The sequence below is a fragment of the Lissotriton vulgaris genome, chromosome 6, assembly GCF_964263255.1.
Source record: "Lissotriton vulgaris chromosome 6, aLisVul1.2, whole genome shotgun sequence".
NCBI lineage: Eukaryota > Metazoa > Chordata > Amphibia > Caudata > Salamandridae > Lissotriton > Lissotriton vulgaris.
The window spans coordinates 1,303,770,480-1,303,798,352 of NC_141694.1; the positions used below are offsets into that span (position 1 = coordinate 1,303,770,480).

The 27,873-nt window shown below is 42.0% G+C and overlaps 1 protein-coding gene across 1 annotated transcript in view; it reads left to right on the forward strand.

Annotated features, from left to right (window-relative positions):
- SLC18B1 (solute carrier family 18 member B1) overlaps positions 1-25,610 on the forward strand; it is a 569,858-nt gene extending 544,248 nt beyond the window's left edge. Inside the window, exons 14-15 of the mRNA XM_086925400.1 lie at positions 12,101-12,150; positions 25,430-25,610. Of these exons, the coding sequence (XP_086781526.1) occupies positions 12,101-12,143 (43 nt within the window). The 3' untranslated portion in view covers positions 12,144-12,150; positions 25,430-25,610. The remainder of the gene's footprint in view (positions 1-12,100; positions 12,151-25,429) is intronic.
- The last annotated feature ends 2,263 nt before the right edge of the window (positions 25,611-27,873 follow it).

Genomic DNA, 27,873 nt, shown 5'->3' on the forward strand with positions numbered 1-27,873 from the left:
TCCTCCCTTCAAATCAGAAGCCAAAGAACTCATCTGTGGCGTTCCACAAGGATCATCGCTCAGTCCAACCCTCTTCAACGTCTACATGAGTCCCCTCGCAACCATCGCGCGCCAACACAACCTCAACATCATCTCCTACGCAGACGACCCCCAACTAATCCTCTCCCTCACCAAAGACCCTAACACAGCCAAAACCAACCTTCACGATGGAATGAAAGATGTAGCCGAGTGGATGAAGAACAGCCGCTTAAAACTGAACTCTTACAAAACGGAAGTCCTAATCTTAGGGTCGTCCCCCTCGGCCTGGGATGACTCCTGGTGGCCACCAGCCCTGTGAACCCCCCCCCCCATTCCAACGGATCACGCATGTAATCTGGGCTTCATCCTGGACTCCTCCCTCTCGATGACCAGACAAGCCAATGCCGTCACATCATCCTGCTTCAACATCCTACGCATGCTCAAAAAAGTCTTCCGCTGGATCCCCATTGAAACAAGAAAGACGGTCACTCACGCACTGGTCACCAGCCGACTGTATTATGGAAACACCCTTTACGCCGGAACCACAGCCAAACTACAGAAAAAACTCCAACGAATCCAAAACGCATCAGCAAGACTCGTATTGGACATCCCTCGGCAAGCTCACATTTCCGGCCACCTGAAAGATCTCCACTGGCTCCCCGTCAACAAGAGAATAACGTTCCGTCTCCTAACCCACGCACACAAAGCCCTCTATAACCTAGGACCCGAATGCCTAAACACGAGACTGTCCTTCTACGCCCCCACCCGCCAACTTCGTTCAGCCAACCAAGCCCTCGCCGTGGTTCCTCGCATCCACAGAGCCACCATGGGGGGAAGATCCTTCTCCTACCTAGCGGCCAAGACCTGGAATTCTCTCCCCACCCACCTCCGCCTAACTCAGAACCACCTCTCCTTCAGAAAGCAATTAAAAACTTGGATATTCGATAAGTAATTACTCCCACCTCCTCAAGCACCTTGAGATCCTCTGGGTGAGTAGTGTGCTATATAAATTTCTGAACTTGAACTTGAACTTGTTGTGCCTTTGAAGCATGGAGACACTTCTAAAAGCATGCATTTGAAGTGCACTGGTGCCCTGCTCTCCCTGCTCTGGTTCCAGATTAACTACAGGGGTAATACAGCCCTTTGGATGAAGGCGGGACACTGTTTATTCAAGTGTAGGTGAGGCTGTGCCCAGCTCTTCCCTCACATACAGCCAGTGATGGCCCATCCAGGCACACCCAAGCTCCCTATTGTGTGTAGCAATCTAGGGGAATACACACAGCCAGCTGGGAACTACATCGAGTCATGTGACCGAGAAAAAGGCTAAAGGCACCAAATGGCTAAGCTAGGAAAATGACACCTTTCTAAAAGTGGCATTTTCAGAATTGTAATTTTAAATCTAGTTCATCATAAGTTAGGATTTTTCATTACAATTCCAAAGACTCCAAACATGAACTCTTTCGATTTGGAAATTACAGCTTATTAAATGTATTAAGGTAACTTCAATATTATCCAATTGGATAGGTTGGCCTAGCAGTAGTAAAAAACAAATTGAAGAGTTTTTCAAGACATTTAAAAGTTTAAATCACACGTGCTACCTTTTAAATATATTGCACCCTGTCCTCTAGGCAGTCCAAGGGCTAGTCTAGGGTTGAGTTACATGTATTAAAAGGAAGGTCATAATGGCAGCTCATAACTATACACAGGCTGCAATGTCAGGCCTGTGACAGATTTAAAGTGCTTCTTTGGTGGGTGGCACAATCAGTGCTACAGACCCACTAGTAGCATTTAATGAACAGGCTCTGAGCTCAGGAGTGCCACCTTACTAGGGACGTACAAGTAAATTAAATGGGACAATTGTATGTAAGCTGGTTCTGCCATGCCTTAAGGAGAGAGCACAAATACTTTAGTAATAGCTAGTAGAGGTAAACTGCACAGAGTCCTAAGGTCAGCAAAAAACACAATCAGCAAAACAGGAGGTCTGAATGCAAAGCTTTAGGACCAAGCTAAGGATGACAGGTCTAACAGTGTGTTTAAGCCATTCAACTCACTATCATTGATCAAAACTCTATCAATATACCTGAATTTCCTTACTTGGACCCTCTGGTGTGTATTTGTATAGTACTGCCCCTGGTTCCAGGTGCCATTTGAGCTGCCCCTGTTGCATATAACTTCAAAATGGAAGGCATTATCCTTCTCTTGCACATTCTTCAACAGAATCAATGGATGGTTAGACTAGAGCTAAAGGACGCCTATCCACCCATCCCAATTTTCGCTCCTAATCGATACTGTCTACAGTTTTCTTGGAGGAACCAGATTTTCAAGTTCAGTGTGTTTCCCTTCGGGTTGTCCTTGGCTCTTTTGTGTTTCACCAATTTAATGAAGCCATTGTTAGAGGCCCTAAACTCGAGGAGTATTTGATTGTGTACATAGATGATCTTCCCCTCATGAATTAGTCATGGGACTTTCACATCCAGAGATCACGATTACTCTTCTACCAAGTCTTGGCAAACAGTGAAGGCAAACCAGACATGACTCCCCTTCAGTAGATCAAATTCATGGGTTTTCTATTCAAGTCAATTCCTGCCTCTCTTCATCTTACGAAACTCAAGATTCTGGCCATCAGGTGGAAGTTAGAATTGTTTATCCTTGCAGATTTCCCTATACATGCTAGCATGCATTGAAGGTCTTCTCTTCTCAGTTATGCAAGCAGTTTTCCTGGTCCCTCTCTGTTACTCTGCCCTCAAATGCTAAAGGCTGTTTGTCTTCAGAAGGGCATGACATACTCTGACTTGTTCCCTTTCAGGGAGGAAGCCAAAACTGAGATCTATTGTTGGCTAGACCACCTGGAAGCCTGGAATGGGTGAGTAGTTTGTGTTAATGGCCCAGACCTGGTCATAGAGTCTGATTCCATCTGCTCTGCCTGAGGCACATGTTGTGGTGACAACACCGCAGGCAGTTACTTGAAAACAGGAGACTTCGACCCCCATATCAACTGCCTTGAATTGTTGACAAGGTCTTTTGTTGTAAAGGTCCTGGGAAAAACAGCCTCCTCCTCTTGCATTATTTTGCAGACAGCAATAATTCTGTGGTTCGGAACATCAATAGACTAGGTGAAACAAGGTCCAAGGTGCTGGCAGGGTTGGCAATGTTTTTTGGCATTTCTGTCTTGCTAATGAGCTATTTGGAGCATTTTCCGGGCTATTTCAATGTGGTGCCAGACTGACCAATACCTGAAGGAAGCAACTTTCCCATCCTCTTGACACTGATAGACAGGTGGGGGGCTTTGCAAAATGGACTTATTTGTCCCCCTTCTGAATCATCAACTGTCTCCAACAGCTGTAAGTCTGATATCTTTATCGCTGCTGCTCTGAAAATCTGGCACATTTTAATTACATTTCTGTACTGCTGCTGTTTTGTAATGTTATGTGCTTTTACTTTTTAAACCATGTTCAAATTTTTTACATCTTTCTCGCACTCGCACTTTTGGGTGCTCTTGCTCACCTCTTACTTGTCTGGCTTCCCCGGTCCGCCACGGTTTGTACCGCTTGTTGCGGAGGGAAGACCAGTTAGGTTACACTCTTCCCGGGCCGCACTTCCGCCCTGGTTGACGCTCTAGTTCTCCTGCTGCACATATTTAAGGGCAGGCTGGAGCTGACGAACAACGGTCTCCAACTGCTTTAAGTCTGATATCTTTATCGCTACTGCTCTGATATTCTGGCACATTTTAATTAAATTTCTGTACTGCATCTGTTTTGTAATGTTATGTACTTTTACTTTGTAAACCATATTCAAATTTTTTACATTTTTCTCGCACTCGCACTTTTGGGCGCTCTTGCTCACCTCTTGCTTGTCTGGCTTTCCCGGTCTGCCACGGTTTGTACCGCTTGTTGCGGAGGAAAGACCAGTTAGGTTACACTCTTCCGGGGCCGCACTTCCGCTCAGGTTGACGCTCTAGTTCTCCTGCTGCACATATTTAAGGGCAAGCTGGAGGGGACGCGCAGTGGCACTCCGCTGGCGCGCTGAAGGCGCCCCTAAGGCAAGCCTGTCTGCCCGGTCCGTACCTCGTCCGGGCCTAGGGCCAGAACCCCTAGACCTTCCATCAGAGGCAGGGATTTACTAACTTACTGAAGAGATAATATTCACGCCCTCCGCCAATGTAGGAGTAAGACTTGTGCACTGCTCCCCTGTGAAGCGCCTCTTAGTGCAGAGGACTTTCAATGTCCTGAATGTCTAATCAAAACTTCGAGGAGCACCCGGTTCTTGCCCAAACCCAACAAAATATTGAACTTTTTAGCCCCGGAATTAAGAGAACTCCAGTTAGTACCCATTAATGCTAGATCCTTGATCAAACATAAGTATGAAATTGCATATTTTATCACTAATAATAGACTGGACATCCTGTTTGCCACTGCAACCTGGGGTGACCAATCATCTGATTTGGACTTCAACATCGCTGTCCCCCATGGGTATAAAGTTGTCAGACAGGATAGACAACTTAAAAAAGGGGGAGGGCTTGCAATTATTCATAAGGATGAGCTCAACACCCTCTGCACATCCATACCTTCACCGGACAGTGAGGCAGTTCATTTTAAGATTTCCATTGATGACCAGAAGACATTTAATCAAGTCAAATGGTCTTTATTCGGATATAAAATATCCATAAAAGTACAGAAGACATTTAATGGTATATTAATTTATCGTCCTACCGGCCCTAGAAATAGGTTCTTTACTACTGTTCACTTATTACTAGAGCTAGAGCTCCACTCTGAATTCTTTACTATACTAGGGGATATGAATTTCCATCTTGATCTCCCAGAGGAGAAGGATACACGTGAACTTCTTGATGCCACCATGGAAGTGGGGATACAGCAGATCATACACTATCCCACGCATGGAGCAGGTCACACTTTGGATGGGCTTTTCACCAACAATCCAGCCATCTCTAAGACATCTTCCCTCCCTCTGACCTGGACAGATCACCATGCTGTCTTGTTCAGTTACAACCTGCCCCGATCTGATGGTAAAATGGCCAGCAGTAAGATTCTCAGCAGAGCATGGCAAAAAATTGGCCACAGTATCCTGGATGCCAAGATAGTTCAAAGCCAACCTACTTTGCACGGGGAAGCAGAATTCTCAGCCACAAAGTACACTAAATGGCAAGAGTCAAATTTTGCAATGGTAGTTCCGACCACAGTGATAAATAAAAATAGGAAAGTTCCGTCAGCCCCTTGGTTCTCAGGGGCCCTTTGATTAGATAAGTAAGCTTGCAGAAGGCAGGAAAGAAGATGGAGGAAAAGCTATGAAGAAGCAGAGAAGGAAAAATATAAAGCCACATTGGCTGACTACAAGGAAAAGCTAATTATGGAAAAAAGTCTGTCTTTTACGACGCAAATTGAATGGGCTGGCACGTCCAGCAAGAAACTTTTTAAAACTATAAAGACCCTAATTTCAGCACCTACGGATGGCGCTGCCAACTCTAATCAAGATTTCTGCAACACTCTTACCCACTATTGGACCAAATATATGACCTATTCACCACGCATAGATCAGTCACTAAAAACGTAGCACAAGTATCAGTGGGCAAACTGACTTTTTTAGATTTTTCTCAGGCCTGCTCTGAGCAAGTTTCTACTCTTCTTTTTTCTACCAAATCAGGATCCCCGGATGATCCTTGTCCCTCCAGGATTCTCAAAAGCATCAGCCACATTATTAGCCCATCGCTAACTAATGTGCTTAATCAGATTCTAGTGCAAGGGCATTTCCCTTCAATATGGAAACAAGCTTGTATCCTGCCTCTGTTAAAAAAAGCCTGTCTGGATACTACTGATCCTGCCAATTACCGTCTGATTTCTAGACTCCCTGTTCCTGCCAACATTTTTGAGAAAAGGCTAAATACTGAACTCTCCACTTTTATTACGGATAACGGAATCCTGGATCAGAGTCAGTTTGGTTTCAGAGCGGGGAACAGCACTGAGACGGCTCTTATACAAAACACTTAGGAGATTTGCAAGACACTAGACGTGGGGGGTCGGCAGCCCTTGTTCTCTTTGACCTGTCCGCGGCTTTTGATACCGTGGACGATACAAGCTTGGTTAAGAGCCTAAAACCATTGAGATAGGAGGAAGGGCTCTTTCCCTCTTAACGTCATTTCTCTCAGACCGGACACAAACTGTGCAATTTTAAATCTGCACCTTTCATCCTTCCATGTGGGGTGCTTCAGGGGTCTTCCCTGAGTCCCACGCTTTTTAATATTTATTAGCCCTTCTAATCAGGAGTTTTAACCTATATCCAACCTCCCATGCTGATGACACTCAGTTGGTCATCTCAGCAGTGGATAAGGACATTAATTACTAAACCAATCTTCATGACTGTATGGTCTCCTTGAGCGACTGGATGGGTAGACACTGCCTCAAGCTGAACTCAGGAAAAACTGAGGTGGTGCTTTTTGGCAATATTTCCTCTCAGTGGTCTCCGGTTTGGTGGCCCGATACATTGGGTAGTACTCTAACACCAGTTGCTAAGGCAAAACATTTGGGGGTCATTATAGATAAAAAAAAACTTGACATGAAGTCTCAAGTTTCTAAGGTGGTCTCTTCCGCTTTCCTTACCATCAAAGTGGTATGGAAAATTCTGCCTTTTATTCCCAGAAATACTAGAAAAACAGTGATGACCTCACTGGTGTTATCCAAATTGGATTATTGCAATGGTCTGTAAATCAACCTATAATCCAATTTACTCAGAAGGTTGCAAGCAGTGCAAAACGAATCACTGACAGAATTTCGACTTCAAAAATATCGACCTACAAGAATATCGAGTCAACAATATCGAGGGCAAAAATATCGACATCCTATCTACAACATGGTAAGTACAAAAATATCGGAAAAAAAATATTGATGTTAAAAATATCGATGTTAAATATATCGTTGTTTTTTTTATATATAAATGTAAAATTAAGTCTATAAGACTAATAAATAAAAGAAACATATTTAAAAGTATCTAATAATATTTAAAAGTAATAAATAATACATATATTAAGAATACATTAATTAAATATATACAGTAAATATGTAATATATATACACTGAACAATAAGTATTAATAATTATTTAACGAATTTATAAATTAGTGAAATATATTCTAATTTACTAACACATTTACAAACATAAAAAAGTAACATAAATAAAATGTAAGTAATATAAAAAATAAAATAAATATTTGATATATTAACAATTAATTAAATAAAACGTTGCATAGCGTAAGGGTAAAAATTTCTATTCCTACTCCAGAAAGTACAACAGTAGGGAAAACTGACCCTGAACTCAAAAAACACCCCTTTACCCAAGAACTGAAACTGACCCTGAACCCTAAAAATACCCCTTTACCCAAAAACTGAAAACTGACCCTGAACCCAAAAAATACCCCTTTACCCAAGAACTGAAAACTGACCCTGAATCCAAAAAATACCCCCTTACCCAAAAACTGAAAACTGACCCTGAACCCTAAAAATACCAATTTACCCAAGAACTGAAAACTGACCCTGAACCCTAAAAATACCCCTTTACCCAAGAACCGAAAACTGACCCTGAACCCAAAAAATACCCCTTTACCCAAGAACTGAAAACTGACCCTGAACCCAAAAAATACCCCTTTACCCACGAACTGAAAACTGACACTGAACCAAAAAATACCCCTTACCCAAAAACTGAAAACTGACCCTGAACCCTAAAAATACCCCTTTACCCAAGAACTGAAAACTGACCCTGAACCCAAAAAATACCCCTTTACCCACGAACTGAAAACTGACCCTGAACCCAAAAAATACCCCTTTACCCACGAACTGAAAACTGACACTGAACCAAAAAATACCCCCTTACCCAAAAACTGAAAACTGACCCTGAACCCTAAAAATACCCCTTTACCCAAGAACTGAAAACTGACCCTGAACCCAAAAAATACCCCTTTACCCACGAACTGAAAACTGACACTGAACCAAAAAAGACCCCCTTAACCATAAACTAAAAACTGACCCTGAACCCTAAAAATACCCCCTTACCCAAAAACAGAAAACTGACCCTAAACACTAAAAATACTCCTTTACCCAAAATTAATTATTATTATTTAATTAGCAATTAATTAATAATAAACAATGACAAATAAAGTAAATATATTATCACATTAGCTGTAATTATTATAATATAATAATTAATATTATTTTTTCCCAATTAATTAATTAACAGTAATAAAAAATTATATATCAATAAATAACTCTAATTAATGTAACTTATTAATATTATTTAATTACCAATGAATTAATAATGTAAAATATGTACAAAATAATAATAATTAATTAACTAATTAATATTAATTATTTTCCAATAAATTAAATATAAATTTATAAAAACATATATTAATTAATTAATTATTATTAATATACTCCCCACCCCATTCCCCTATAAACCCACATCCCGCTACAGAAAATATATATCAAGTAATCAATTAATTTTTTTCGCAATTAATCATTATTAATTAACAATTAATTATAATTAATTAATTAATCCTACTAATTATTAATTAACTTACCATAATTAAATTACTTCCCACCCTATTCCCCTATAAACCCACAACCCGCTACAGAACATATATATCAATTAATAAATTAATTAAAATTATTTTCCTATTATTTTCACATAATTACCAATTAATTATAATTTATTAATAAATCCTACTAATTAATAAACAATTTACCATAATTAAATTACTTCCCACCCTATTCCCCTATAAACCCACAACCCGCTCCGGTACAAAAACATAAAAGTTACTTATAAAATTATTTATTATTAAATAAAATTTATACACATATAATAGTAATTATTTTAAATAGTTAAATTAAACATATAACACATACATAATAAAAAACTATACAATAATATAAATATCGATATTAGTGTCATCGAAATTAGTAACATCGATATATATGCTATCGATATTACTTACTTCGATATTACTTACATCGATATTAAGTATTTCGATATTACTTACCTTGGGTCGATATTCTGTCCTACGATATTCTTGCCTTCGATATTATGCACCTTCGATATTTCAGACTCGATATTATGGTAGGTCGATATTTACAACTCGATATTTTGACTGTGTACCGTGCAAAACGCTGCAGCAAGACTGGTCCTGGTTGTCCCGAAATAGCAGTCTATCAGTGCAGGCATTCGGGAATTACACTGGCTACCAGTCGGCCAGCGGATTAAATTTAAGGCTCTTTGCACGGCCTTTAAGGCCTTGCATGGAGAAGGCCCACGATTTCTGAAGGACCTTTTTAGCTGGTGCTTTCCTAACAGATCACTTCGCTCAGCCAATGCCTTCATGATGCTCACCCCAGAAGGAAAAGATCCAAATGGGGGGGAAGGATTTTCACTTACCACACTATTAAGGAATGGAATGCCCTTCCGCTCCCTTTCAGGAAGTCCTCCTCCTTGTTTGAGTTCAGGAAATGGCTTTTTAGAATCTAGTTCTTCTGACTCAGTTTTTCTTGGAGACCGTGAGCGCCTAGACACCTCCTGGTAGTAGTGCGCACAATAAATTGTTATAACATAACATAACATAACATAACTGGAGACGTTTTTCAGTTGGGGTCCTGACCCGAAAGCTTGGGCATCGGATGCCTTATTACAAGACTGGGGAGGGACAAGCAATTGCGCTTTTTCTTCCTTTGCTTTGATAATGAGAACTAAGGCACAAGTCAGTAGGCAGTTGACGGAAGTAAATTTGGTGGCACCCTCTTTGGAGAGTACAAGTTTGGTTTCCAGTTCTTCTGGAACTTTCTTAGGAGTCTTCAATCCTTCTCTCCCTGATTGGAGCATTATGACGAATCGATGAGGATCTTTTCACATCACTGCATGGAGGATTTCAGGGGATATTGGCTGCTCCTGGCCTTTTGCAACAGGCTCACATCTTCAACTACACAGCTTGGTCAGATAGTACCAGCAAACATTACAACTCAAATTGGCGTAAGTGGTCATGTTGGCCTAGTAGATGAGGTCTGGATCCCTTGGGCCTGAGAAGAAGGGAGGGTCCCCCAAAATGTTTTTCCACATGCAATTTTCCATAGAAACAAAATGTTGTATATATCTAGAGTATTGAATCCTCAATGGATCTGACAGATGTCAAAATGAGATCTGATTGACTGCCACCACTTTAACCAAGAAAGGGTGGCAGTCATCCTAGGATTTGGGACTCGGTCCGAGTCCTATGAAAATAAGCAAAACAACACAGAAGAGGGCTGGGTAGGAATACACTGACCCCCTAGGCCTGATGGCGGGGTCCCAAAGAGACCTTGCCTGGGGCCCAAAACTTTTTTTTTAATTTGCAACAAATTCACGGAGGATTCACAAAATCTTTATTTTTTTTAAACCAAGCGCAGTTTCTTGCCTTTGTTTTGTTTTATGCACCTTGGGTGGACCAGGTCCAGAGGAACAATATAAATATATATATTTAGGCGGTGCACATGGCTACCCCTCCCAAGCCTATTTTGACCCAGGGAACCCCATACTTGGGGCCTATCTGAGTGTGAGAATGGGAGGAGGGCATGCAATCCTCCTCACCCGCTGATTTCCACACCGGGGACCGTTTTCCATGGGGCCCAGACGCAACCACAAAGGGGAGGGGGCTGCATGCTTCCACTTGAGCCATTAATGTCCTGGGGAATCAACCCTTAGGACATAGCAATTTTCCTGCCTGCACTGTCGTGGGCAGGGAAACCTGTATTTGCTCTCACTTGGTTGGAGCAATTTCAAAGCATCTGCCAAGCGGGAACAACCTCCAAGTCTGCTCTTAAGGCGGGAGAATGAAAGACTCTCCCACCTGCTTGGATCAGATTTTCAATCAATTTCCCATCCTGCAATGAAACAGGCAAGGAAACAGATGAGAAGATTGTTCTTGCCTGTAGGGAGCAATGCCAAATCCGGCTGGAATTATGGAGCCTGCTGTTGCCCCGGGGCTCCCCCTGTGGCCCAAAACCTTAGTGTGGTGGGGGCCCTGGGTGGGCCCTGTGTGATGGGGTCCCTGGGGATATAATTGGCCCAGGTTAAGGAGCTGTGTTCCCCCCCCATCCATTCTGCCAGACCTCTGAGGAGGGGGTCGCCTGGACAGAAATTGGCCCAGGAGGCCTCTACCTTTAAGCAATATGGCTATGCCCCAGGGGATTGGGTTCCCAAGGATGAAACCAGCCCAAGAATGGGAGCTGAATGCTCCCCTCCTTTGTAAATATAGTCCTGGGCCCGAGGGATGGGATACCCAGGCCAAACTCAGCCCTGTGGTGTCATGTCGCTCTCACCTAAAAAAATACACCAGGCCCCGGAGATGGGGTCCATGGGTCCACAATCAGCCTGGGGAGAGGGGCACGTGCCCCCTCCCCCACAAAATGTGCCAGGCTCTGGGGATATGTCACCGGGGCCAAAATCCACCTGAGGAGGGAGGCTGCATGCCCCACTCCCCATTAAATATGTTTCTGGGTCCCGGGGTATGGGTCATTGCGGATGAAATTAGCATGGGGAGGGCCACAGCAGGCCTCCCTTCCCCTGAAATATGTTACGGGCCAGAGGATGGGGTCCTGGGGCCAAAACCTGCCCACAGAGGGAGCCCGCCAGCTGACTGCCTTTGGCGGGTTGGCCACAGGGCCTGGCCTTGTGGCCAACACCCCACTGCGCTTAGCCAAAGGCAGTGTGCAGCGTGGGGTTGGTTGCATGTGGGGGCTTATCTGCTGGGCCTGGCCTTGGAAATGTAAAGGATGAGTTATTTCTAAATAAATGTGATTGCTCAAATCAACAAAATCACATTTGAAGTTTTGAATATCATATTCAGATTATTTCTTAGTACATTTTGCAATGCTATTTACCACAAACTTCAATAAAATAATGTTAAATGCTAATCATTGGTAATACATTATTGCTAATATTCGATTATGTTTCCCATGCACTCTAATACAAACTTATTGGCAGCTGTGAGTTCTTAAAGTGATTAAGTCAACTGAAATGAACTGCATATAATAAATTGTGATACTTTCTTATAGGATCCATCTAAAGGAATATTCTACATCAGAGAAAGCATGGTAAAGAAAAGGTGAGCCCCCCATTTTTAGGATGTCATTAACACGTTGCTGAATTTGGGACCAATTGAGAGTGGTGCAAATCTATACCTCAATGTCTATTTGTCAAAGCATATACACAACTAGTTAGGGAAAAAAAGTTTCTTTTCATGTATTTCCAAGAATTGTCTTCATTTATTTTTTGGCATTCAGACCATTTATTTGTTATGGTTTATAACCTGTTCGTGGTCAGTTTATAGATAACAAACTGTCTTTTCTTTACTTCCCTAACTTTGTCTAGATGGTTTATTTATGACAACACTTTTCTGTCACATGTGTTTGCTCAACGTTGTCTTTCTTAGTTAGACATACAGGTAGCCAATCTGATGACTGTTAACCACTGCTGAGTATGGGCATTGATATATATTTCACTGTAACATTTGTGGAGTAAAATGTCTGTCCCATTTTTGTTGTTTCTATTTTTCTTTCATGGGTCAGATTTTACCAATGAATGCCAAAGAACACTGCCTGTGAGGCCATCTGGCTTCTGCTTTAAAACCACAAGCACCACATGGTGAATGAAGAGTGCCCTTGCAGATGGGCCATGTAGACTTGAGTCAGGTCTGAGTTATCATTTGTATTTGTGACTAATGAGTAAAATGGATTGGCTGAAGATCTGTGTAACCCTCTCTCACCACAGATTAGCCTACATTAACAAGTGTGTCCGAATTGAACTGTAGTTTGCTTGGTGAAAGGGTCTCTGGACGCCTGGTTTATATGCTCTTGCACTATGCTTGTATTGTACAAGGTCATAGTGATTAATATTGGTCATAGTTAACATTTTGAAGACTTTTTCTCTGTGATATTTGTAATGCTGTATGTTGTATGTATTGATTATTTGGCAATGTTCTGTGGAATCCTGCATTTTTAATAATAAACAACCGGTAAGTATATTTGAGTGAAGAACTATTTGTAGCTGTTTTTCTGGTCTTGACGGTTACGGTTAGGGCAGAAGCTGTTATAAAATACTCTAATCAAAGTCTTCACGCTCTTAGGCCCCCTGCCAGTACTAGTTGTTCACATTTTAATCTTTCAGAGATCCACAAGAACCCAATTACATGTCCTCATTGTAACTTCACTATTCCTCCTCTTTCCAACATCAGTTCCACAAATTACTATCAGGAGGAAGGAGTCAGTATATCCATAGCTCTCATTAATGTACACTCTCTTGGAAAGCATAGGCAGGAAGTTTTCGACCTCATTACTGATTCCAAAGTAGACGCACTATTCCTTACTGAAACTTGGACTGACGGTACCTCACAACCTGACCTGGCTATCGCAGTCCCAGATGGATATAAAGCCTACTGTCAGGATAGGCCAAAACAAAGAGGAGGTGGACTGGCCATAATAACCAGAGAATCCTACCCTGTCAGAATAACCCCCATCCCATCCAACTTGTGTGAAGCCTTGCAATTTGCTATTAATTTTTCTCCCCAGTTTAATTTTAAGGGGATTTTGATATATCGACCCCCTGGATCCAAAACGGCGTTTTTATCTAGTATTAATTCCATGATGGAATCTGTAGCTACAGAAAGTGCTTTTACAATTCTAGGTGATCTAAACTTTCACCTAGATCTTACTCACTTAACTGACTCTGCCACTCTTATATCTGATCTGCAAACCTTAGGATTGAAACAACTTGTCATGTCTCCCACCCATCAAGCGGGCCACATTTTGGACCCTATTTTCTCAAACCTTGAAGGCATGCAAATAACAAACATCCTGCCCATGCCTTGGACGGACCACTACGTCGTTTTCGCAAAAATAATCACGCATAATCAGTGCAGTGACAGACCAGTTCCCGTGCCTAAACAGTCTTTTAAAGATTGGAAAAATTTGAATCATGACCAATTAAAACTAACACTTGAACTTACCCGTCCTACACTGTCCCCGGAGCCTAATTCTGCTCTTCAGCAGTTTTATACCTGGGTAGGCCAGGCTACGAATCAATCAGCCCCCACTAAAGAACGGTCCAGTAATAGATCTAAACCAACTGCCCCTTGGTATAATGACAAATTAAGGGCACAAAAACAAATAAATCGCAATAAGGAACGTCAATGGAGAAAGAATTACGATATCGACAGTAAAAACATCTACAAAGAAGCATTGGCGCTTTATAAAGCCATGATAACAAAAGCAAAGAAGGACTACTATAGCGACCAAATTGAGAACGCTAAAAACTCCAGTAGGCAACTGTTTCAAATTACCAAGGTACTGTCAGGTAACTCCCCTGATCTCACTCCCCCTCCTTCGCAATCATTATGTGATGCTCTTGCCTCGTTTTTCTACACCAAAGTAGATGATATTTACCAGGTTTTTGCTTCTAATCCACCCTCGCGCACAGGCAGTCTCCCTATCCCACCCCCTGCAAACACATTCACCAGCTTTCAACCAGTTACCCCAGATCACATAAAAGCCATACTGTCCTCCATCAAATCAGGATCACCCCTCGATCCCTGCCCAATATCAGTACTCCGGCCGGTTATGGAGGATATCATTCCAGTGATCACCCAGGTCTGCAACACCATTCTTCTATCAGGCAATTATCCAGACCCCCTCAAAAATACCTTACTAAAACCCTTGTTGAAAAAACCCTCCCTTGATAAAAGTGAATTAAAAAATTATCGTCCCATTGCAAGCCTCCCTTTCATGGCGAAAGTGCTTGAAAAAGCAATGAATTCCCAGATTTCCGAGTTTATAGAAAAACATCAGCTCTTAGATAACACCCAGTTCGGATTTAGGAAATTCCATGGGACAGAGACAGCCCTGATTAAAGCGGCCGACGATATCAAGGTAATCAGGGACCAGGGGGGCACAGCCATTCTGGTCTTGTTAGACCTATCCGCAGCCTTCGACACGGTCGACCACACCATCTTGGTCGACCGGGTCGAGGGTTTTGGAATCTGTCATACTGCCAAAAATCTAATCGCGTCCTTTCTTGCCAAAAGAACGCAGGCAGTCATCCTGGACCCTTTCAATCGGCCCAACTCTCAGCCCCATGTGGTGTCCCTCAAGGCTCATCCCTGAGTCCGACACTTTTTAATATCTATGTGTCGGACCTTGCTAAAACCATCAAAGCACATGGGATGAGCCTAACCTCTTATGCCGACGATACCCAACTAGTGTTGGCAATCAAAGGGGACGGAGATCAAGTGGCCGAACAATTCAAGAAAGGACTCCTAGATATAGGAGATTGGATGTCAACCAACTGTTTAAAGTTGAACTCTGACAAAACAGAGGTACTTATTTTTGGAACCCTTCTGCCAGCATGGCCTTCGAGTTGGTGGCCTGACACCTTTGGTATGCCTCCTACCCCCGCTACCAAAGTCAGGAACCTTGGCATCATCTTCGATGATTCCCTAAATTTTATGGACCATGCCAATAAAACGGTGTCTTCGGCACATCTAAAGCTTAAGATGATCAGGAAAATACACCCTTTTCTACCTGAATCAGCCATTAAGACACTGGTCACATCTCTTGTTTTGTCCTCCCTGGACTACTGTAATGGTCTCTTCCTAAATGCCCAAGCCAGAGTCATTACCAAATTACAGACCATTCAAAATGCCGCAGCACGCCTGCTTGCTGGCAAAACCAAATTTGAATCCATTTCCAATAGCATTAAAGACCTTCACTGGCTCACTGTGCAGAAAAGAATCCAATTCAAAGCTTTATGCATTGTGTTCAAGGCACTTAACAACCAAGGCCCCCAGTTTTTAAGAGACCAACTTCAATTGCACAAACCTTCCAGAGCCTTAAGGTCAGCCACCCTAAACCAATTAGTTACCCCACGTACCAAAACTGTCACCTGGGGCGATCGCCGCTTTCTGGTGGCCGCCCCCAGGCTTTGGAACACTCTGCCTCTCAACATCAAGCGAAGTCCCACCCTCCTTCAATTCCGTAAGCTTTTGAAAACCTGGCTGTTCACTCAATAGTCAATCAGCTCAGAAGCAATTACAAATAATTGGTTTACAGCGCCAAGACGCCCACGGGTATAAGCAGCGCTTTAGAAATGTTAAAAATAAATAAATAAATAAATAAATACTAGGGTGCATCTTCTGCCTAGTAAGAATGAATGAGTCTTCATCATTGCATCCTCTGATAAGGGTTTGTGTGTTCTTCACAAAACCATGCTTCTAGAGGGGCTCTTTCTTCCAATGTTCTGATGTCCTCATCTACAACAGCCTTAGTCAAATTCTTTTAAGATTGGGAATAATCCTAGTTCAGGAGCTGGACATTGTATGGGTGGGTTGTCCGCTCTGTGCATCAGCGGCAGGCTGCTGTACCCAAGGTAGTCAACTTTTGACTAAGTGTTTATAAAAGTTCCTTTTGCACTGTCAATTATTATTTTTGCCACAAACTTAATTCAAGAAATAGCATAATCCAGGGGAAGGGTTTGATTTTTGCCAATTAGTCAAGTATGTAGGTTTTTAGATTTTCCTCAGTCCATAGGTTACCATGCTGTATATGTGTGCCTCCTGATTCTGAATTGTGGAATGAGATCAGCTTGTTGATGCATCTGCCTCAGCAGAGATTTCCCCCTTTGAAATTGAAAACAGTGAAGAAAAACGCAAGTAACAGATGGTTGTCAAAGGAACTTAAATGTCTGAATTCTCAACAATTTAGAATGTGGCTGACTGCCCAATAATGAAAAAAATTATAATTTGTAGGGCTGGGAAAAAGTTACTGAAAGGTGATTATTTCTCTCCTAGTCACTTTCTTTAACTCTCAAATCTATAATTGTTGTGAGGAAACTCTATTTCTGGTTTGATATTAAGTATGATATTGTCGGTGTATAATTTCAATTTCACCATAGATAAAATAGGGAGACAGATATCAGAACAGTTCCTTATAGCTATCGCCAATGGTTCGATAAAAATGGCAAACAAAACCTTTGACAAAGGGTACCCTTGCCTTGTGCCCCGTTTTTACTTTGACCCCTTCGACCACCGAGTTGTTTACAATTACATTAGCTTCTGCATTATTGTATAAATTATGACTTTGGGCCGTGATCTTTGAGGAGATATCAAAGTGATATAGAATCTTAAACATGGTTTCCCAAACAACAAGGTCAAAAGCCTTCTCGGCATCTAGTAGAAGGACTAACACAGGTATCCTTTGAGTCTCACAATAATCTAACGCCTCTGATAGAAAATGTGTGTTAGATGCTAGTTGCCTCTCAGCGATAAAACCATTCTGGTCCAAATGTATCAATTGTGCAGCATGATGATTAAACCGGAGTGACAACAATTTAGTAACGATTTTATAGTCAGAGTTTAACAACGTTATCGGGAGATAATTGTTCGGATCCTCGCTGTTCTTGTCTTTTTTCCGGAAAGCTGACTATGTTTCCTTGTCTAAAGAACTCTGGTATTTCCCCTCTTTGAGCATAGAATTCGCCAAAGGCAAATGCCCTCCACTGATTTAAAGAAGACAAAAAATTCAGGCGGAAACCCATCCGGGCCACAGGCCTTCCCATTTGGTAGATTTTTAATAACACCCTCCAGCTCTTCCATAGCGAAGGGGCTTGCCATAGAGAGTTTCTCAAAATCCAAAAGTATTGGGGGACTGTTGTTCTGCAGAAATTCTTCTACTAAGGTCATATCCATGGTCTGGTGTGGACCATAAATGGACTCATAATGCAGTAGCATTATTTCCCCAATTTTAACTGGGTCGTCTATACATGAGGCAGTTGAGGAGCATTTCAGTGTCTTAATCTTATTTGAGGTGGCTTGCTCCCTAGCCTGCCAAGCTAAAAACCTTCCCGTAAAATTACTTTCCTCATAACATTTTTGACGATGTTGTTGAAAGGAGGCCTCACTCTGAGTGTAATAATTGGCACTAAGAGCACGCTCAGCCTGATCCAACTGCCGCTGATTAGATACAGAAGGGTTACTTAAAAAAGCAGAATAGGACACCTGGATCTTCTGCTCCAAGATTCTCTTATCTTCCTTAACTTTTTTAACAGTTGCTGCATCTTTGCCAATAATTAACCCCTAAATGAAGGCCTTAAGTGCGTCCGATACCATACTCAGAGGTGCAGACTCAATATTTCGTGATAAAAACGCCTTAATCTCTGTCCCCATAAAGTTCACCCAGTCCTCTTTATTCAAATATTGTCTACTGAACGACCACCATTTAGGGGACCTAGTGCAGTTACCCAAAAATAGCTCAAGAACCAACAAGGAATGATCAGAGAATCTATTATATAGGAATCTTTGCTGACTAAAACTCAACTTACGTGAAACCAAGAAAAAATCAATGCGTGATGAAAAATGAAATCTGCCTGACCAAAACTTATATGCTACTTTTGTTGGAAAAGCCATACGCCAAGGATCCTGAAGATCCAAAGTTGCTCCATAATGTTGCTGGGTTCCCAAGGATTTAGGTTTCAACTGCTTTTTACCCTTCACTGACGAATCTATTTTGGGGTTCATTAAGGTATTAAAATCCCCCCCACAACCAACTCCCCAGGAACCTGAATTAGGCACTGAAAAAGATCCTCATAGGGCTTATGATTATCCTCAACCGGGGCATAAATACTGTCAAACGTTAACGGCCTCTGACTTTGTCTAAGAGAACAGGTAACCCAACACCAGCACCCTTGCAGATCTTTATCAAAATCAACGACCTCTGTTTGAAGTTTTTTACTTAAAAATATTGCTGTCCCTCTGTGGGAGGCTGAAGAAGAAGAAAATCCCCTATAGGCAGCCCAGGGTCTGAACAACCAAAAATCAGGCAGCTTTACAGCTGGTATATGAGTCTCTTGTAACAAAATCACTGCCGGGTTTTCTGTTTTAATCCATGATTTGATTGCCAGCATTTTCTGTTTGTTATTAAGACCATTAATATTAAAAGATACCACTTTCAGCAGTTATTTACTAGAAATAGTTGAAACCTAAACCAGTCTTGAGCCCCTTAAACATCCTACCAAGAGTCAAGCTAACAAAACAGGAGAATACGACCTGAATGGAATCAAAAATCAAAAAAAGGACTTTTTTTGTTGCTCCTTTTGCTCTCCACCCACCCCTTGTGACCCCCCTGAAATGTGGAAACCCCCAACCCCCAACCATATTTCACCCCCATCTAACCTGGGTGTCATTTAATTACACCAGATGATCTTGCCCCTGACCCCCCCAGCAAAAGTGTAAAAAAAATAAACCAATTGAATATACAGGCAAGCAGGCATGCACGATAAGGATAAAACAGCTACTATATTCAGGTAGCAGCTAAACAAACCTCATAGCCTTAGCTGGGCCTTCCAATGAAAGAAACAACAGGTAAGCATTGCTCAACCCACCTAACCCCCAGTGCCCCTCCCCGTATGGTTATTACAATAAACGGGCTCTCACCCTACATCCCAGAGCCCTGCGAGATCTTTTCTAATTATTCTTGGGCTTCATCCAAATCAAAAAACATAAAATATTTGCCCTTCACCAGGACCCTCAATTTAGACTGCTGTGCGATGGATGCTTGTGCCCCATTAGCTTTAAATAAATTAAGCATCTTTACAAATTCTTTCCTCCTACGTGCCGCCACAGCTGTCATATCGGAGAAAATGTGACATTTTGCAGTCTCATTCACTGGAAATTGTCTCTGCTGGATTGCCTTAGACAATATCCTTTCTTTTATGCAATAGTCTGCAAAATTTAATAGAATCGTACGTGGTAGCGTAGGAATTCGGAAATGGGCGGGCAGGAACTGGATGAGCCCCGGTGATGGTGAGATCGCCTTCAAACTCTGGGATGACCATTTGTTTGATAAATGAATTAACCCACTGCAAGGTTTGAGAGCCCTCAATTCCTTTCATAATTCCCACTATCTGAAGATTAGCCCTCCGAGAGTGGTTTTCTAACTCCTCCAGTTTGTTCTCAAGGGCATGCTTGCTCTTAACCGCCGCTTTGGCCTCACCCATTACGATGGTCATCTGGTTCTCTAAGGCTGATATCCTGACTTCTGCCTCCTGCAACCTAACTGGGAAAGATGTCATTGTGCCTTCGATTTTCTCTAGGCATTGATGAATAGAGGCAAGTTCGACTTTCTGAGTTCTTTTAAACTCACTGACTTCCTCCAGGATTAAGTTTAACACATGTCTTTGACACTCATCTGAAATTCACCAATTGGTTCCAGATTAGAACTAGAGATAACATGGGCAGGGTCAACAGCCGGAGAATAGCTCCCTTCCAAAATCTCCTCAGGAGACCTTGCTCCATTTGAGGGTAAAGTCTCTCGTAAGGGAGACTGAACCTGAGCCTGGATCTGAAGCAGTAAGTTAGCTTGAGAAGTCGAAGTTGTGCTGGGGGCACTAGATGTAATTACGGTCAGTTCTGGAACATCAGAATTTTACGGGATTTCCACAGACTCTAAATGTCCCCCTTGTCTCTCTTCCTGATTGATCGGCGGAGTTAGAGATGTTGTCCCAGCCTGATTGGGTGTTTGGCCCGGGTGTGACTTAGTGGTTGCACTGAGACCAGCTTTCGGATTCGCTTGCGATTTAAGCAAACTCGAAGGGATCAAATCTACTGCTACTGGTGTTGTTAGAGCCGATGGAAAGATGGCACCTGAAGGTTCCTTGGAGAGTATAAGGGCAGGACTAGAGCCAGGAGAAGAGGACTGCAAAGTTGCCTTTTTCAGGAATAATTCAAATTGTTTTGCCTCTTTTGTTGCTTTCGCCTTTTTGGGGCCTTCGGACCCCAAGATCTCTTATGGAGCTAGCCCAGGTATAGCCGTAGCTATGTTCTTATCCGCCAAACCCGTTAAGATGGCTTGATCCAAAGACGCGACAGAGGGTAGTTCCTCTTCCTCTGAACTCTCAAAAGTCTAACCGATGTCAAGCAGATTCAGGACATTCTCCTTATTAAAGGCCAATTTGGCAGCCTCTTTAACCTCCTTTGCCTGGGCCCGACGGGTTTTAGCTTTAAGGCGAGCATTAAGCAATTTCCCCATACTGGCACCTCCTTGCCACTCCTTACAGCACCTCGGGATAGTGTAGAGAGAGGATTATAGGATATTTACACAGGAACACCTGATGGAGCGCTCGACAACCTTCTGCACACTGCTTCTCCCAGAATACAGCATGAGATTAAACCTGCATAAAGCCTGCATCTAGCCAACTACTAAAGAGCAGGGGGAGGCACTTTGCATGAAAGAAACAAATGGAGCCAGTATCTATACTATTGCTGGTTAAAACGAGGAGTGCTGAAGCATCTTATAGGAGCAGAAGAGCAATTGAGGACAGAGTCTGAACTGTTGCAGATAACAGCAGAGCAAACAAATGCAGAGATGTTGCAGAGATGTTTAGGTGAATTTCTTCCCCAAGTCATCAGTCAGCAAGGGTACAGCAAAAGCTCGAATTCTGTGCCCAGACCTTGGCATTTGTAGCGTAGTTAAGAGCGAAGCATGTAGTTTGCAAACATCAAAGTGCCGCCACCGCGGCCTCTCTCGACTGTCTCTCCTTACCTCCCTGGTAGGAGATCGTCGTCTGGAAAAAGCGCTTCAAAATATTCGGGTGGGAGAGCAAATACCGCGGGGAACAAATGCGCTCCTCTGCTTCATTACTCGGAGCCAAGTTCAGCCGCAATACCGCAATCTTTTTTCAAAAGCCGAGAGGTGAGAATGCCAGCCTCCCGCACACACGCCAGGTACAATCCGCCATTACTGGGGGACGGGGCTCCGATCACCTGAGGCTACGTGGCGTGGTGTTCTGCAGCCATTCCAGGATGCCTGCCTCTTAACAAAAAAAAAGAGTCCCCAGTAGAAGAGTGTGGCATGTTCAAGTAGCTCTACAATATATCCTGAACTGACTTTAACACCTCCCCCCAGATGCCAAAGCTACCTAGATGTTTTCTTTCAACATTCTGTTTACCCTTTCCACCATTCCATTGCTTTGTAGGCTGTAAAGGGCAACAGAAAGGTGTTTAATACCATGGCAACTAACAAACCTTTGCATGGCACTTGACTTAATCTATACCCCATTGTTGGTAACCAGAGCTTGGTGAAACCTTCACTTTTGAAAAGTGAAGAGAGGAGCTCAATAACAGCCATGGTGTTGGGTTACCTCATGTACTTACATTCTATCTATTAGGAGAAGTAATCAACAACCACCAAAGCATATCTTATGGCCGATCGTACATGTTTCCCACAAAATCAATGCCCCGCTTTTTCCTTGGACCATTAGGGAAGTCAACCGGGCACAAGGGAGTTTTATGAACATGCAAGGATTTGTCCGCCTGACTACAGCCACTGCGCTTTCCAACAATCAAGTACATACCAGGTCACCAGTAAAAATGGCGTACCCTTTTCTTTGTACCGGTCATACCAGCATGGCCACCATGTGGCATTCTTACCAAACAATGTCTGATTGCAACTGGAGGTATCAATAGACTCCCATGCAGCACAAAATCACCCTCAATGCAACAGAGGGTAACGTTCCCCTCGCCACCAAAACATGTATGAGGAACAGCATGAGACAAGTAGTGAACTGTAAAGCTGCCTTTAATATACGGACAGCACAAAGCCACTCATGCATCCTGTCCCTGTTTTCACCAACTGTATTGAGCCCCTGACGTGTTTCCAGAATGGTGGAACAAGTGTTCTACAAAGAGGATTCCACAAGGGAACCCAAGTAAGTAACCAAACATAACAATAATGCTGTGACCTCTAGAAATTTTGGAAAATCTTGCCAAATTTAGATATTTGAGGAATCTCATCATGTGCCCTCAATCCCCAGCCGCTCCCGATTTATTTTAAAACTATATGTCCTTTTTCACAAAAAAAACTGCAAACATTAAGATAACTGCACGTCACAGACAGAAGACGATACCTAAAGACTGTATTTTTGCATAATCTTAAGATGATATAAGCACTCATAGCAGGTCCGGACAAGTGGTCTGCTTTGAATACATCAGAGGCGAAACTTGTGGATTGCATTGGGGGACTAAGGGGAATATTCACAAGGAAGTGGCGGAGAGAGGCATTAGCCTTCTTGGCTTAACGCCTCTCTCTGCCACTTTGGAAACACAAGGCTGCACCATATTCACAAAGATAGGGTACAGCCTTGCATTTTCCCCCTGTGATGGCACTAAGTTTCACAACTTAGTGCCCACGCAGGCACCCTTGCACCAGAGTGCAAGGGTGTCTGCAAGCAGGGAGGTTTATTTATGTACAGGAAGGTATACCATAAACAAAAAAGCAAAATTGAGGAGAAATAAAACATGTCTCCAACTTAAGACCAGGTCTTAATTTTGGCGCTACCTCCTATTTACGCTGCCCTTGTGAATAGCGGAAAGCATCAAAATTAATGGATGTTGCGGTGGAACGCCCATCACAACACCCACTGCACGCCCCTTTTACACTAAACACAGCATGAAAGGGGGCCTTATTCACAATGCAGCGTTAAGCCACATCAAGTAGCTTAAAGTGCCTTGTGAATAAGGCGTGCCCCTATCGCCACCACAATGTCACTGAAAGTGACGTTGTGGTGGCGATACAGGATTGTGAATATGCCCCTAAACGTTCAACTGCAAATGATCACTGCCCAAGTGCAGTCTTGGAAGAATTATCCCCTGTGTTGGCTCCAAATAAAAACAATTTGGTCAATGCCTATTTTAGTGATGCTCCTGTGTATGATTTTCTTTCAATCTTCATATCTCTAATAGAGAAAGTAAACGCTATTTTAGAACCTGTGAAGTTCTCTAGGAATTAACTGATTACCAGTATTCTTTTCATGATCGTCATTTCGCAGACGCTGACTCTATACCATGTGCATATCCCTTCAGAATTTCAGGACATTTTAAGTTGTGTTTATTAAGAATCTGGGTCAAAGTAAGAGACAGCAGCAGCTCTGCAGAATTACACAATTGTGTACTTCAAATGTTTGACCGGCCAATGGTGACTCTCCCTAGCTGATTTGTGAGTTATGTTTAGCCCCCTCAACCATGCAGTGCTAGTAGACTGTTCAAGGTTAGTGGCAGGGTATCTGCATGGGAGCTGATTGCTTTCCCAACTTCTGTCTAATAGAATGAGTTGGGTTGTGCTGGATGATATTTAGTATAAGTGGTTGACATTTACTTACAGTCTTGTCCCCTGGCAATTAAAAATGTATTTCTACCCTATTCACAAACGACGTCATTTGTAACAAAGATCGTAGCTTCACACATACATTGAGGTAAAGTTCAGAGTAACAGTCTATGTCTTGAGACAGACTTGGACCACCTATTTTCAAATTCATGAGAATATTCAAATGTTGATAAGAACAAAGTGGCTGAAGTAGTTTGATCCCAAAGCTGAAGTACTTCTCTGTACATTAGATTGATGGGTGCATTCTTTTACCATCTTGTATCCTTTCTTCAAGTTTGATGAACTTGACATTCTGACAGCAACTAAGGTCAAATTGCTGGGAAATGACCTGAATGCTAATGCGTCCATGCAGGCAAAAATGAATACGGAGGTTAGTTGAGGTTCAGAATGTCTTGCATGGATCCACAAGATGAAGACATTTTTTATCCCAATGACACCTTTTCACTAGTTTGTTTCAGGGATTGGTACATAGGTTGCAAATATTTCAAAACCAAGCAAGGTAGGGTGGATTGTGATGAAGATTCTCTATGATTTTCATTTGGACATTGTTTTTCCCCAACTGCACCGGTTACTTCCTAAAGCCTGAATAGTTTGTAAAATCTTACATATTAGTCATCAATGTTTGCTCAGGATTTCACCTATATGAAGAAACATTTTAAGATCTACTGCACTGCCAGAGCTTTGGGGTCACACAACAGCGCTTATACCCAAGTATACGGTCGTCATGAAACCATGCATAGTAATGGCTTCCCACAAAATGGGATGAAGGCTTCCACGAGTTTACACTTGGAGACAATGGTAGGGTTTATTTGTTGGAATGGGCTTTCTTTCAAAAGAACCTGAGTCGAGTGATGTCATGGGCAAAACATTGAATTAGCAATCTCATCCCCTCTTAATTCCCTTCATGTGCTTTGCTGCCTCCTTGGAGCCATAGTGATCCAAACTGCATGTTCCAAGCTACCTTTGCAGGACCAGTTAGAAACTATTTCATTTACTTCATTCCAATGTTGTCATGTTTGGTGAAAACAAAGATCTTTTGTGTATGACGCACAGTGGGCTTTGCGCCAGTCTTTCTCAGCATTGCTTTGTTTGGGTCAGCCTCCTTGAATCAATATCATTGAGATCTTTTTCAAGGTAGAGTATTATTTGTTTCTCACCATCATCCAATTGGTCTTTTAGGTGTATTATTTCGCCGCCGAGGAAGCAGCAGCTGAGACTGACTATTGGGTGAACTTTAACACCATTTTGGAAAGAAGGCTTCTCCAATCAAATGTAACATATGCAAAGTATTAAACACATTTTTAAGTTTGATGTAAAAATGTATGTAAATACACTGTAATATTTGCTTGGTATTGTTTTTATAACGATCATTGTATTTTTTTGTAAAATAAAAGACTAAATAAAATGAAAAATGTAAAGTTTTTATTTTAAAGTAAGACTGAACAAGTATTGGAAGCGAGTAATTGCATTCCTATTTACATCATATTTCAAGTGTTTTCTTTTTTATCCTGCATAACTAAGAAAAGTGGCCTTTACTAGATGATTATCCTGACATGTGACCTACTTCTGGACTCCCCTTACTTCACCCTTTGTTTTAGAAGTTGTGGGTCAGGTCACCTATCTTCAGCTATTGTTGTGTCATTCACATTTTGGATCATCCCCGAAACAGACAGGTGGTGATATCTTACAATGATTAGTGGTCAGGAAGTCTCCTGAGGCATCCCTCCTCTCACAGCAGCGGATTGCTGACTCAGAAAAAGAGACAGGTACTGTTATCAGGCTTCCAGGGTTCCCTTGTTGAGCATCTCCCAGATCTGTAGGCATCTTTGCAGTACATGCCGCTCTTCGTTATGCCTTTGACCAGGCTATACATGGAGTGTCTCTTATTCAGTAGAGGCTGGTGAACTTTAATATAGGTGGGGGGTGTAAAGGCCTACACTGGATGAAGCCGAGTGACCACAATGAGGTACCTCAAAGTCCCTGAGGTTTGTTTGGGGGTTTCCCCTTTCTCAAGAATTTTTTTGCAAAATAACAGTCGATTCCAACAACTACGTTTATGACACTTTCATAAATTATCTAACACTCCAAAGGTTTAACACATTGATCTGAGGAGGAACCATTGAAACGTACAAAAATCTCAGACTCTGCAGCAATGAAAGCTATGTACTTCACTGACTTGGTCTGCCAGAAAATACTACTAACAGAGGTAATGCAATGGCTAGGAGAGGACAAGGCCTGTATTACAGCTTTTGATATGACAGTGCTGCGTCAGCAGTGACTGACTGATCTTTGTCAGTGCACAAAGAGAAGAGACATAAAATATCACAAACTGCACCCAGAACCTCACCTGTACAGACAGAACCATAATGTTTTCTTAATTTACAAAATACGGAAGCACAGTGGCAGAAAGGTCACATCGCGCCTAATGAAAGCAAGGACATTGGGCTGTGAAAACTTTAACTTATTGTGGTGAAGAGGGACCCTCATCCTATAGGGCCCAGTGCAGCTGCACCTGTTGCACTATTGATAGCTACAACCCTGAAGTAAAAGGAGAGCCTTCAAATTTAAACTCAATTGCTAGCAGCTCCTCTATTGCACAGTTTTTCTTTGGCATTCTGGTTTGTGTGATGGTGATTTCACAAAGAAATAAACAGGATTATCACCAAAGCAAAAAACAGCAGCCCTAATTCACAAAGATAAACAACATTTTTGTGTAAGTTTACGAATGCTTCCTATTCACAAAGGTATTTTACCAGTTATAAAGATACTACTAGGAAAATGCCCTTGTGAATAGCAAACAATCATAAAACTACACAAAAGTGTACGTTTACCTTTGTGAATAAGGCCTAGCCAGTCGCATAGAATCAGAAAACTGGAAAATCTGTAAATATTGCAGTCCGATTATTTCACCAATTTAGCAGACCGTTTTTCTCAGGTCTTCTATTAGACAGTGATGGAGCGAGTTTCAGAAATGATTTTATTCTGGCTCGTGAAGTTAATCTCCCATAACTTGATTAATTATATTAATAGATTTTTGTGTGTTTTGTATTATTAAATCAACCTAGAGTAAAATTCCATACACTATTACACGGGACTAACGTTATGTGCTTTATGTTGCATTTCCAAGTATGTTTTATAATACATAATTAACATTGTTTTGTTTGTCCTATTGTCTTTGTCAACATTAATGCAGCTGATTAATTAATGGCATGTGCTTATTTTATACGTGCTTTCGTCTATGTTGTGTCTGTTTATCTTTTTCAGAAATATGAAGAATCCTGCTGGACATTATGAAGAATGGTAGATTTTTATTAAATGTCCCTTTTTCTTGGTGCTTTTGCTAGGTAACATATACTAATGGGTTAACATTAGCAATGGTGGGTGGGTAACAGAATGACTTTCATAACCGGAAATTAATTATTCTTTGGTGTTTGTTTAAATACTAGCCCGAGTGAAAGGTTTGAGGCCTGTGATTTTTGGAGAATGTTGGTTAGCCTGACAGAGATGAGCCAAGCACAGCCATGATGGAAAGCTCTTCCATAAAGACATTTCTGTGAATAAACTGAAGTCTAAACAAAAACTATTGTGCGAGATGTGCTCTGAAAAGTTATTTTTCCAAGGCT